The sequence below is a fragment of the Mirounga angustirostris genome, unplaced genomic scaffold, assembly GCF_029215605.1.
Source record: "Mirounga angustirostris isolate CCGP_5_RB_7025 unplaced genomic scaffold, mMirAng1.0.hap1 SCAF_3, whole genome shotgun sequence".
Classification (NCBI taxonomy): domain Eukaryota; kingdom Metazoa; phylum Chordata; class Mammalia; order Carnivora; family Phocidae; genus Mirounga; species Mirounga angustirostris.
In genome coordinates this window covers 179942986-179954909 of record NW_026991711.1, presented here as the reverse complement: position 1 = coordinate 179954909, position 11924 = coordinate 179942986, and the positions used below count along the sequence as shown (strand labels likewise).

General features: G+C 54.1%; 1 protein-coding gene across 2 annotated transcripts in view; it reads left to right on the top strand.

Annotated features, from left to right (window-relative positions):
* Positions 1 to 2965: 2965 nt before the first annotated feature.
* Positions 2966 to 11924, top strand: part of PAX3 (paired box 3) — a 97769-nt gene continuing 88810 nt past the window's right edge. For both annotated transcript variants that reach the window (XM_054505997.2, XM_054505995.2), the window contains exons 1-4: positions 2966 to 3297; positions 4593 to 4828; positions 6181 to 6310; positions 7438 to 7572. In XM_054505997.2, the coding sequence (XP_054361972.1) occupies positions 3213 to 3297; positions 4593 to 4828; positions 6181 to 6310; positions 7438 to 7572 (586 nt within the window). In that variant the 5' untranslated portion in view covers positions 2966 to 3212. The remainder of the gene's footprint in view (positions 3298 to 4592; positions 4829 to 6180; positions 6311 to 7437; positions 7573 to 11924) is intronic.

Sequence of the window (11924 nt, the reverse complement as noted above, 5' to 3'; positions counted from 1 at the left end):
GGCTCACAGGCCCGGGACCGGGGAAGGGGCCTGGGTGGAGACTCCCTTCCTGCTCTGGGGAGCGGGGAGGGCGGTGGTAGCTTCTCCTTCCGGAGAGACTACGGAAAGAAGGGGAGGCACAACCTTCAGAGATAGGGAAGGAGTGGCTGAAGTGTAGAGCCGGGGTTCGTTCTCAAAACCAATCTGGAAAACCGGGAACCGCCCCGCCCTCCCGTGCGACCTGTTGCGCTCGACTTTGTCCAGCCTCCGGCTCTGGGCCTGGTCTGGTTTAGCAGCGATTGGGCGCCGTAGGCCCGAGAGCCTCAGCCAACATCCCCGAAGTCTTTAGATCCAAAGTGGTCCCGCAGCCCCACTGGCCCAGCACCGGGAGACTGAGGGTGACTTCTCATCCTGCCCTGGGTCTCTGGGGTCCTCTGACGGCCGCCCGGCTGGAGAGGGGCCGAGCTGATCTCTGGCTACAGAAGAACCTCAGAGCCCTCTGGCAGGGCAGGGGAAAGGCCGAGAAGGAGAGACCCCGGAGCTGCAGGCCCCCAGGCCACACACACACACACCCTCGTGGTCTCTATTTGTACTTTTTTTTTATAGCAAGTGGTGGCTGGTTTATGGATGCTTGTACTGGACTGGCTCCCATGGGTACTCCAGATCCAGTTCAAGCCGCAGGACTTCCATTCCGGGATCTCCCTGGCCCTGCTGCTCACGGTGGCTGGACGCGGAACCCGGGAGAACGAGTCTGCGGCGAGCGCGTCCCTTCCCGGATCTGCCAGCTCTGGGGAGGAGAGCGTCGGGTCACCGCCCACAGGCTTTGGAGACCGAGCCTTCAACACTTGAGACTCAGGCCTGGATGTTTCTGGGTTCCTTTCAGCGGCGAGTTAAGTCTGCATTTGCCCTCTGAAAATACACTTTGGGCACCTACCTCTCCCAACTACCGCGGCCCCTAGAAAATGCCGTCTGCTCAACTCAAGCAACCTTCCGAAGACGGAAAACTTGAAAAAAAAATCCTAGCTCCCGAGAGGCAATCCTTGAGCAGTGGCTTAGGAGACCAGGACACAGACTTGGGCGGCCACCAAGTTTGCAGAAAGGAAATGAGAAAGTTTTCCCTCTGACAAATTGAATCGTTTTACGTAAAATCAGGTTAAACAGGGCTTCATTCTAAGCAGCATCTCTCCTTTGTACTGTGAATGCACGTGGCCTCCTCCCCCCCCCCTTGGGTGGGTAAGGAGATGTCCAGACTTTTCCCGTGTTTCCAGAGGCCTGTCTCGGCTGCTCCGGAGGTCAGTCAAACCTTTTCATGTTGAAGCCCAGCGGAAAGCTGCCTGCTTTTCCCACTTGCGAGTGGATTTTTAAAGGGCCAACTCTCGGAGGGTTGAGCAGCTATACGCTCCCAGCCACCCCCACCCCCACCATCTTCCCTTCGGTGTTTGCCTTAATTAGGGGGTGGGTTAGTGGGGTTGGGGGCCGAGTTCACGTAAAAACTGTCAAAGGAGTTGGGGGATGGGAAACCGAGAGAGAGAGAGAGAGAGAGAGAGAGAGAGAGAGAGAGAGAGAGGTGGAGAACTCCCGGCACAGGAAAAATTCAAAAATCGTAAAGGGAAAAGGGGGAACTTGAAGCCCAGAAGTCATTGTTTCCTTTATTTCAAAGGGAAAAACCTGCCCGATTCTCATCCTTTTGATTGATTAAGGCCCTGAATACCTCGCAGTCCTGGAGTGACAGTCCCTGAATAGACTCCAGCGAATAAAGCGCAGTGCAGAGCGCGGGGCTGGCACTCGGGGGTGTAAAGGAGGCGAGTTTGCTGGCACTTACCAAGTTATAAATAAAAGGCTATGCACAATGGTACCTTCTCTAAGGACAGACAGTCTTTACAACACTCCTGGCGTCATATCCTGCTGGGGACACTTCAGCTCCTAGCCAAGACTTCGCTCCTTTTATTTTTCCAGCAGTTTAGTCTGAATACCATAATAAATTCCTGAGAACAAACGCTGCAGCCGGGCAAAACTTTAACATATAGACACATCTCTGCCGCGGCATTGGGGATCTATACCTCGAGATTTAGAGCTGCGGCTTCCCAGAGTGGGTTTTTCAATCAAGAAGAGACAGTTTTCTTCTCCCTCCGCCCCCCAGACTTCAACTCGTGAGTCTTAGGGCCTCCCCATGGCTGCCTAAGCTTCACACTACTCCTGCTCCCAGACTGAGAAGACAAAAGCACTTATCAGCACACCCTGGACTCCTCCTGGGAGGAACCCCACCGGGAGGCCCCCTACAACAAACCTAGGCCAAAGGGACATTGACCAGAGGAAGGAAGGCTACACACCTCCGGGGGGCTCCCAGTGCCTTCTTATTGGAATTGCGCCCCCTCCCGTGGTAGTGAACCAAGAAAGATGAGAGAGAGAAAAGTCACAAGTAGAAAAATAGAGACATAGACAAGGAGATGGGATGAGAGCAATAGAGTCAGAGACCGAGAAAGACACAGAGATACACAGTGAGAGACAGAGACAAAGAAATAGGAAGTCAGGGAGAGAGTGACACACGTAGAGTGAGAAAGAGAAATAGGGACTCCTCTTCTCTCTGCTGTTGCCATCTCCCTCGGACGGTCTCTCCCGGTTTCCACGGGTCTGCCCTTCTCTTCCGGGGAAGGGGCGCAGCGTGGGTCCCTCTCCGGGCCGGCCAAGGCCTTGGCACCACCGCGGATGGGAAGAGAAAGTGGCCGCTGTCGCCCAATCAGCGCGTGTCTCCGCCACCCGGGACGGTCTCCCCGTCGGCCAATCGCAGCTCAGGGCTCCTGACCAAGCTTTGGGTGAAAGAACTAATAAATGCTCCCGAGCCCGGATCCCCGCACTCCGTGTCACGACGGGAGGAGACTCAGGCCGGCCGCGCTCCCGCCCCCACCCCCCCTCCCTGGCTCGTCGCGGCGCTCGGAGCCCCCTCCCCAGCGCCCCCAGCCTCAGGGCCTCTCGCTCACACTCGCACCAAACTTTTCCGCCCTGGGCTCGCGATCCTGGACTCTGGGGCCTCCCTGCCCGCCCCTTTCCCCGGTTCCCTCTGGAGCCTCGCTCTGGACTAGCAGTCCTCCTCCCCGCGTCCCTCTTTCTCTCGCCAGCCTTTCTGGGGAGGGGCTCTCCACGCTCCGGGGAGTTTCCAAGGGTCGCCAGCGCCGCGCTTGCCTTTCTATTTCGCCTTCACCTGGATATAATTTCCAAGCGAAGCTGTCCCCAGGATGACCACGCTGGCCGGAGCTGTGCCCAGGATGATGCGGCCGGGCCCGGGGCAGAACTACCCGCGCAGCGGCTTCCCTCTGGAAGGTAAGGGAGGGCCTCAGCGCCGCTCGGAGCCCAGGGCGGTAGCCGGGCTGCTCCACTCTACCCAGGGTCTCCACCGGCTTCTTCAGCGTGCCCAGGGAACCCATTCCCTGGGCACTCCTACCCCAGGAGGTAGCAGTCGGGGCGAGAGCTCCACTCGATTTACTCCCTGCAAAGAGAGCGCAGTTCTTTCTGCAAAGCCTCGCGGAGCCTGGCGGCCAGGCCTGCTCCAGGCCGGTCCACTTTCTTCTGCTGTTTTGGAAGTGCTCTGGTGGGGAAGGGATGAACCAGCTCCTGAGCACCAGAAAGCAACTTCTCCGCATTTTGTCCACCGCGAGGCATCTCAGAACTGCCCCGGCAGCAACCATATTTGCTAAGCTCTTGTTAGTTCCGACAGAATCTTCTTGCCGCTGCAACGGGTAATAGCAGGCACTCAGTGGCATCGTGCTTGGAATTTTTAGTATTAATTGATTAATTAATTAGAGTTCCATTCATCTCAAGTGGCCTCTCGAAGTTTCCATAACTCTTCGGGGGTTAGTCATCCAGAAGGGACTCCCAAGGCAGGAAGCCTTGCAAGCCTGCTCGAGCCCTTCTGGAGAGTTTAGGAGGTTGGAGCGCCCGAAGGGGATGCCGATCCACCTGGCTGGCCCTTCAGGCTGGGTCTAGAGTAGAATGTCAGAGCCAGAGCGTGAATGGAGGTGAAGGGGTCTGTGAGCAGACCTGGCTGTCGGCTCTGTCCCAAGGTGTAACAGGTGACATGCGCTGCCACCTGAGGCCTCCTTTCGGGACCCTCTTGGACCTTTGGCAGCTCCACTCTTAGCCAGATGCCCCAAGGGCTGTCAATTCCTGCAAGTCCCTTAGTAAGGGAGCGGTTCCAATTGAGCAGGGTTTGGTGGGAGCGGAGTTTCAGAAGGCCAGCGTCTGGGTAAACTTTTCTCTCTGCCAGGATGCTGTTTCTTGAGCAAACCTCAAGATACTGGCCGCAGGGTCTCCCCTACCCCCCAAATTGCCACTTTCTCCTCACCCAAAAGGAAGACAGTTTCTCTGGGGCAAGTTATTTTGCCCTTGTTGCTCCCTTCACACAAGATTATGTGCCCCGAAATTGCTTAATAATTTGAGCAGATGTGATTGGAAAAGCGTCTGTGGGTGGCAGCCGGTTGTCGAGCAGTTTCAGTGCTGGGCTGTTACATGCCGATTGTGGGAAAGAGTGCGAAATTAGGTGGGCTCATGTTTCCCACTGCTCTCTGTTCTCCCGCAGTGACTTTCCCTTTGCCTCTCTTTTCGCCTTCTGCTCCCAGTGTCCACTCCCCTCGGCCAGGGCCGTGTCAACCAGCTTGGCGGCGTGTTCATCAACGGCAGGCCGCTACCCAACCACATCCGCCACAAGATCGTGGAGATGGCCCACCACGGAATCCGGCCCTGTGTCATCTCCCGCCAGTTGCGTGTGTCCCACGGCTGCGTCTCTAAGATCCTGTGCAGGTACCAGGAGACTGGCTCCATCCGTCCTGGTGCCATTGGCGGCAGCAAGCCCAAGGTGAGCGCGGGGGCCTGGCCCTGGAGGCCTTCGGGCCTGTGGTCTCCTGGGTTAGAGAAGATGGGGCAGGGGACAAGGACTATCATCTGGGGCCTTCCAAGGAGTTATTTTTCAAGGGGCCTATGGTGTGTGGGGGTGTGTGGTGGGGGTGGGAGGATTCGGTTGCTGCCTGGCCCGCTGCTCCTCCATAAATGCTAAGGGAAAACTCCAGCCTTTTTGCAAAGGAGATATTATAGCATTTTAAAAAATGTGCCGGAACCCTAGAATACTCATCGAATTATTTTAATAAGCAAACCCCTAAAGCAAGCAGCTGTATGTGCCCACCTGTTGCTGGTTTCTTCCCCAAGAGTCTTCCCAGCTCCCACCCACTGCACTGCCCTTGCCAAACCTAATCTAAGGAGCCACTTTTGGTTTTCTAATGGTTTCTCTCCCACCTTCTGTCCCCAATCTCCTCCAGTCCAAATTGTCTTCAGGGAGTCAAAAACTGGGTGATTTGTTTTCTTTGTAATGAGCGGAGATGACTTGGCATTTAAAAAGCAGTTTGGTACTATCCTCAAATTATTTTGGTTCCTTTTAAAAAATGAAAGAGTCACACTGGCTAAGGCTCAGTGGGAGGGGATTACACAGGGTCTGTCTTTTCTTCTCCATGTGGGGAAAATCCAATATAATTTTCTAGTTGCCACAAGGCAAAATCAAAAGGTTCTGGTAAACTAAAGACTTCCAAACACCCTGCTCCCCATCCTCCCTCCCTCCCTCCGCCCCAGATCCCCTTGCAACCTCTCCAAGAATCTCTGGGCACTACTTTTATTGAAAAAAAAAAAAAAAAAGAGCTATTCTCTCAAATTATCCATATTTGTTATCCACTCTGATTATTTTTTTTAAAACCCATATAATCAGCTTTTGCATTTCATTCTGTTCTTCAATTTAGCTAAAATCTTGTGTTTTTTGGGGGAGAAGTACAAGTTGCAGATCTAACTTGAATATTGCTTCTCTTTCAAACACTCCCCTTTTTAGTTTCGTTTTCATGTTATTTCTGTGTAAGGAGTTGACTTTCTTTCTTTTCAGGGATCAGAAAGTACACCATCCCCCCCACCCCAAGTTGTTATAATTCTTCCTTTTTTATCCTGATTGTCCAAGCTTAACTAGGGAGGAAGAGGGTCCCCAGGGGTGGGGCGATCTCACTTCTACCCCTTCCTAAAAGTATACTTCAGAGAGTTGGGGTCCTTTTGCTGACAAGGGGGTCTTCCCTGGGGGTGCAAGATGGAGCATCCCAATCTGCCTGGAGGCGGTGGGGCCACCACATTTGGCCCAGAGTACTGGGTACCAACGCCTGCCTGCCTGTTCTCTTAAAGCAGGTGACAACGCCTGACGTGGAGAAGAAAATTGAGGAATACAAAAGAGAGAACCCGGGCATGTTCAGCTGGGAAATTCGAGACAAATTACTTAAGGACGCTGTCTGTGATCGAAACACTGTGCCCTCAGGTACCAGGCCCATTAACGTCTTCCTGAGGTGCGGCCGTCAGACGCTATTCCCCGGGCGGGTCATCCGAGCCACAATCACCCCAAGATCGATCTGGGCGATCGGGAGGCAGCCCCTCCCGGGGCCCTGAAATAGTCACGAGCCAGACGCGCTCTTGGTGTTTTACCGAGAGGGGGCTGAGCTGCTGGTCCTGGGGTTGAGAGACCGCCAAGGGCTCCCCAAAGAGGATTTCTGTCGAGGAGGCAAAGGCAGGAAACGCAAGGCAGAGGCCAGGCGTCTATTAATATTGATGCTCCCTTTTAAAGAGAAACAAATGTTTTGGTAACCCCAACCGAAGGAAGATGGGGCTGCGCCAGCTGAGGCTCTGCCTTGTGCGCAAAGGAGGGGAGGTTTCGGCAACGGCCCGGATTTTTCCCGAGAGTCCCAGGGACCATCCGGCGCCCCCGGCGGCCCGGGAGGGAGGAGGAGGCGGAGGGAGAAGAGGGGCGAACGCAGGGGCGAGCGCGAGGGCGCGCGGGAGAGTTTGTTTTTAATTAAAAGGAAACTCCCTTTCCCCCCTGCGAGAACGAGATATTTCAGAGTATGGATTTGTTTACCAGACGGGAATCTGGAAAAAATAAATGGGGGAGAGTGCATTTTCTTTTGATTTTTTACAATAGGAAACGATTCAGCAGTTGAAATTTAAACCCTTTATAGCCTCAAAAAAAAAAAAAAGTTGAATTGCAGGGGACGGGTCTGCTGTGGTTCTTCTTCCCTTAACGCGGACCGCGGAGGCCTAATACCCAGGTGGTGGTAGGGGATGCTGGGTGGGCTGGCGGGAGAATTCTCTTAGATTGGAGACCTAGAGCCCCGTCTGTAGGGTGAAAAAGGGAAATGCTTCTCGCCGGGACGAGAGGGCCAGAGACCGCAGTTGCCGGGTCTAACTTGGAGGTGCGGATTGCGGGGTGGGGGGTTAGAGTGGGAGGTTGAAGGGGTGGTAGAAGGTCGAGGATGCCCCAAGATGCAGGAGGAGACAGGCGAGTTGTGCAGGGCAGCCGCTCTAGGGTCCGGGCTGGGGGTTCGGGGGCTCCTTCCTGCACAGCCTGGTAAGGCTCAGTCGTCCGCGCTCCCACCCTCCTCCCGCCTCCAGTGAGTTCCATCAGCCGCATCCTGAGGAGTAAATTCGGGAAAGGCGAAGAGGAGGAGGCTGACCTGGACAGGAAGGAGGCCGAGGAGAGTGAGAAGAAGGCGAAACACAGCATCGACGGCATCCTGAGCGAGCGAGGTAAGCCGCGGCGCGCTTGGGCGGCGCGCTCCGGGCCCCGCGCCTCGGCGACATCCGCGCTCTGACGTCGCGGGCCTGAGCGCGCGGGCCAGCCCCGGCTCGGGTCAAGGTCCCTCCTCGCTCGTATCCACTGCACCCGGGGAAGAGCATTCAAGTGAAAGACCAGAGACGCACTTGAAATTAAAACAAAAATCTCTTTTCTTTCTTTTTCTACTTTATAAGTCTTTCTTCTGCACCAGCCTCAGCCCCTCGGAGTCTAGAACTGCGAACTGCGGTTTGGTGCAGGGCTACCCTCTTGCCCTCAGGTGTACGGGACCGGGCGCTTGAGGGGCTGGGGACAGTCTGTGAGCCTCCGGGAGTTGAAGGAACTTTTGTGCCCTAAGGAAAAGCCCAGATCTTCAGAGAGGTTCCCATTATTAGAGAAGGGGTGGGGAGAGAAGGACTCAAAACTCTTTGCGGGGAGTGGGGCCCCAGAGTTGCACCACGTTGACTGCCTTATAAATACATACATAATACATCATACATACATATATGTAAGTTGGTTGTTTTGTGCTATAAATTGGTTTTCAAATGCGATGGGGCTTGATTTCTGTGTGTGTGTGTCTAGGAAGGAAAATCAGCCTAAGATGTGGGTTCTTGGGGCCGCGGTGTTGGTGCCCTGTCTCCACCCAAAGGTGCGGGCCACCTGCTCCTTGTTGGCTGTGACCTGTCATCATCAAGAGAGAGTCTCTCCTTTGGAGGCGTAAAGTGCAGCCTACTTCCCTTATACCTGCCACACATGGTCTGGAGAATCTAAAGGTGTCCCCCTCTCCCCAAAAGGAAAGCCAACCCGTGAAAGTTGAACTGGAAAGGGATCCCGGCAGCAGTTTTCCACTCTGCAGTTTTGGCCCTGGGGATGGTCACACCTCTTCCAAGTCACAGAAGGTCGGGAGGCGCCTGGTGTCCCTGCCACACCTTGAATTGCCCCTTCAGGGCCCGGGGCTTTGGTGGGTGGAGTTGAGTTTTGACTTGCCCAGGAAGGGTAGGTGGCTCTCCAGGTGGGCTTGGACACCCTCTGTGACCAGCTGGGTCTGTACCCTCAGCAGGTGGCCTCCAGAGTAGGACTGGGGGTGGAAAGCTGGTCACTTCTTTTGCTTTCATTGCCTGACCCAGTGGCTGGCCGCAGCTTTACAAACCAATGCAAAATCTGTACCCGACCTTGAAGAGACACTTAGATTTAGATGTGACAAACCCAAACAGCTGATTTCAGGGATCAACAGAAGCATCGATGTTCTGGGACACACAGGCAATCAGGAAGACACCAAAAACTACGGCAGGCTGGGCAGGGAAATACATAGGCTGTTGCTTTCCTTAAAAGCAGGGGACTCACAGGGTCTTAGTTTAAGCCCCTCCTTTGGGAGGGGTGCTTTTCTGCTCTAGTGTCTTAGGCAACACCCCGGCTTTTATTCCAGGCCTAGATGCAGCAGAGAGGTACTGGGGAGGGAGGAAGGAGAGAAACCAGCCAATCCCAAACCCAACGGGCCCCTGTGGGCAGAGGGGCAAGAAGCCCAGAGCTATCGGAGAGGCTCAGGAAGCAGCATGGGGGTAGCACGGCTCTGCTACTTGTTGCTGGAGGCGCTGGCGGCAGACCGGCTGCTCCCTGGCAGCACAGGCAACCGAGGCCCAGGAGACAAAACACCCCAAATGAGCTGGTCAAACATTTGTACAACTTTTCCAGCTTTTACAAAGAAGGCCTTCTCTACACAATCTACACTTGGAGATGAACTTGGGAGACAAAGCCTGGAGAGTCCATTGAAACTCACACTTTAGCTCGGCCTAGACAAAGCTCCAGCTCGCAGCAGCTTGATGTGAACAAAGGAAGGCAACCTTTTTATAATTCAAGGAGAAAAGAAGAGAAAACAGCTCCACAAAGGGCCGAGAATAGACATTATGGGCTTGCAATGAGGGATGAATTATTCAATGAGCTCCAATAGCTTCTGCGCCAGGAAGTTTTATGGACTCTCCAGCGTGGAAAAAGTGGCTATTTCACCTACAAAATGTTTCTAGTCTTTTGGGCCGTCTAGCTGGGCCGGCTGCCATTCAAGGGCAATTGCTACCATTTTTAAAATCAGAGTATTCTCCCCAGCGGGGGCTGTACCGTTGAAAACACACACTCCGCAGAGGCTGAAGCCTAATTTAATTTGGGGTTGTCAGAGAAGATGCAGTGTCCCTCTTTTTAGCGGCTCTAGCTCCTTTTCCAGATAAGCCCTGGAGGGCAAGAGGGGCACAGAGAGAGGACAGAGTGAAGTGTAGTTTAAAGGGAAGTCTAGAAACCTCAAAAAAAAAAAAAAAAAATTACCTCTGTTGTTTGGGCACCAAAAGTCACCGGCTGCCCTGCTTGTAAAATAGAATGAATGTTGATAAAGCAACCTGAGCTCCCTGGCCGAGAGGGAAGAGGCTGGCCAAGAAAGGACCTTTGGGTGTCCTGAGCAGGGCAACGCGCTCTCTCCGGAGGTTCCAGCTTCCTTGGGAGGTAGAAGGGGGGGGCGATGTTAAGACTGGCTTTCCGGGGGACATCTTTCTGCTTGTCAGGCTGTAGGACACAGGAAGAGAGGCACCCTGAAAGACGTCAGAGCCGCTCTCATTTTTTCTCTCCAGTGTTTGGCCTTTCTCCTAGGTGACCCCTTTTACCTTCTCAACTTTCCCTTGTCCCTTGCCCAATCCAAGAGCTGCTCAGCGTGCAGACTCGGTGCGCTCAGGCCTTTGAGCCCTGGCGCGCACTAGACGCTGTGTACCCCTCCTGGGTCCATCCTTCCAGCTCCTTTGCCGGGGTGGAATGAGAAGGTTGGGAGGCCGGGGACAGCAAACCACCCCCCACCGCCCCCCGCCGGCCGCCCCCCGCGCCTGGTCCCGGCCCTCCCGCCAGCACCGAGATCGGAACAGGCGCAGTCGGAGGAGCCAGGCCCCGGTCGCAGCATCGGGGGCCGTGGGCACAGCCTCCGCTGCGGCCACTCAATGGGCGCCTCTGTTCCTCCCCCAGCGCGGCGGAGCGGGCCCGCGGGCGCCGCCACAATGGGTCGGCCCCCACTCCTGCGCCCTGCGCCAGAGCGCCGCGCCGCCCCCTCCCCTGCGCTCCGGCCGGCTCGAAGCTTAGCTCGCCGGGCTGCAGCCGACTCAATTGCCTCCTTTATGTCCTTCTCACTTTCATCTAGACACAGCCCGCCTCCCCCCACCTTCTCCTTTTTTTTTCCCTCTTGCCTGAGGCTCACATTAGTGAAATTTCTGCAACCTCCCCCCATTTTTTTTTATTTTAAAGAAAGCCCTTAACACAAAAGCAGTGACTAATCAATAGAAACTGCTCCTTCATCTCTTCCTCCTCCTCCTCCTCCTCGTCCTCGTCCTCCAGCAGGGTGACGCTTTTCCTGTTTGTGAGTTTTAGGAAACATTTTTGCTTTGTGCCGTAATGGAATTAGAGGACAGATGAGGACTGTAAATGGGACACGCGACGGCAAGACTCTCGCTTAAATATTTAGATGCAACGTTACAATTACTGACTTGTTGCAGCGGGCTTTGAAGTGGTAGCTCGGGAGTGCAGGGGGAGAGAGGCCAGATTGCCCAATTGATGTTTTGATTGGGGCTGGAGATACACGTTCATAGGACTTCGCTGTCCCCCTTTAAAAATCACTAGTGAGCGTGGGAGGTTTGCAGCAATTTCCAAGATTGGGCTAAAAGACCCCAAGCGTAGGTCGCTTCAGGCTTCTACTCCGTTCATATCTCTCCCTTCCTATTTGACATTTTTGAAAAGCAGGTCTATTTTTTTTTTTTTTTAATTTGAGAAGGTAAAAGTGAGAAAAGTTTTGCTCGAGTCCCGTTTTGTTTGTACACGTGTGAGCTTTTCTGAAACAACTAGGCCGACGTCAGCTTTTCAGCGGGGCATAAGAGAAAGCAATTAAAAACGCAGAAAACTTTTAAAGACCCTTGAAATATTTCATTTCCAACGGAATCGTGAAAGGAGCACTTTATCATTAACGGGGCGCCTGAAGTCGAAAGGAACGGAAGGCCGTTTCTTCCCCCCGACTTAGCAGGGAGGGACATTTTGGCGCGAGGCAAAGCGGGGGGGGGCGGGGGAGGAACTTTCCCACAGACTGAAATCATGGGGTTTAAGGTCTTAGGTTTGTGGCGTCGGAACCTTTATTAAAGTGGACAGCCCACTCTCCAAGTCCATTTGTCAGAATCCCAAATTTGACCCCCATGTCGCCTCTAGTCTTTTGAGTGAATTTTATGTTTTCTGAAGCCCTTGCGATACTCAGCAAGCAAATAGCACCCATTTAAAAGTGTACTGGAAATATCAGAACCTGAAATTAAAACGCTGC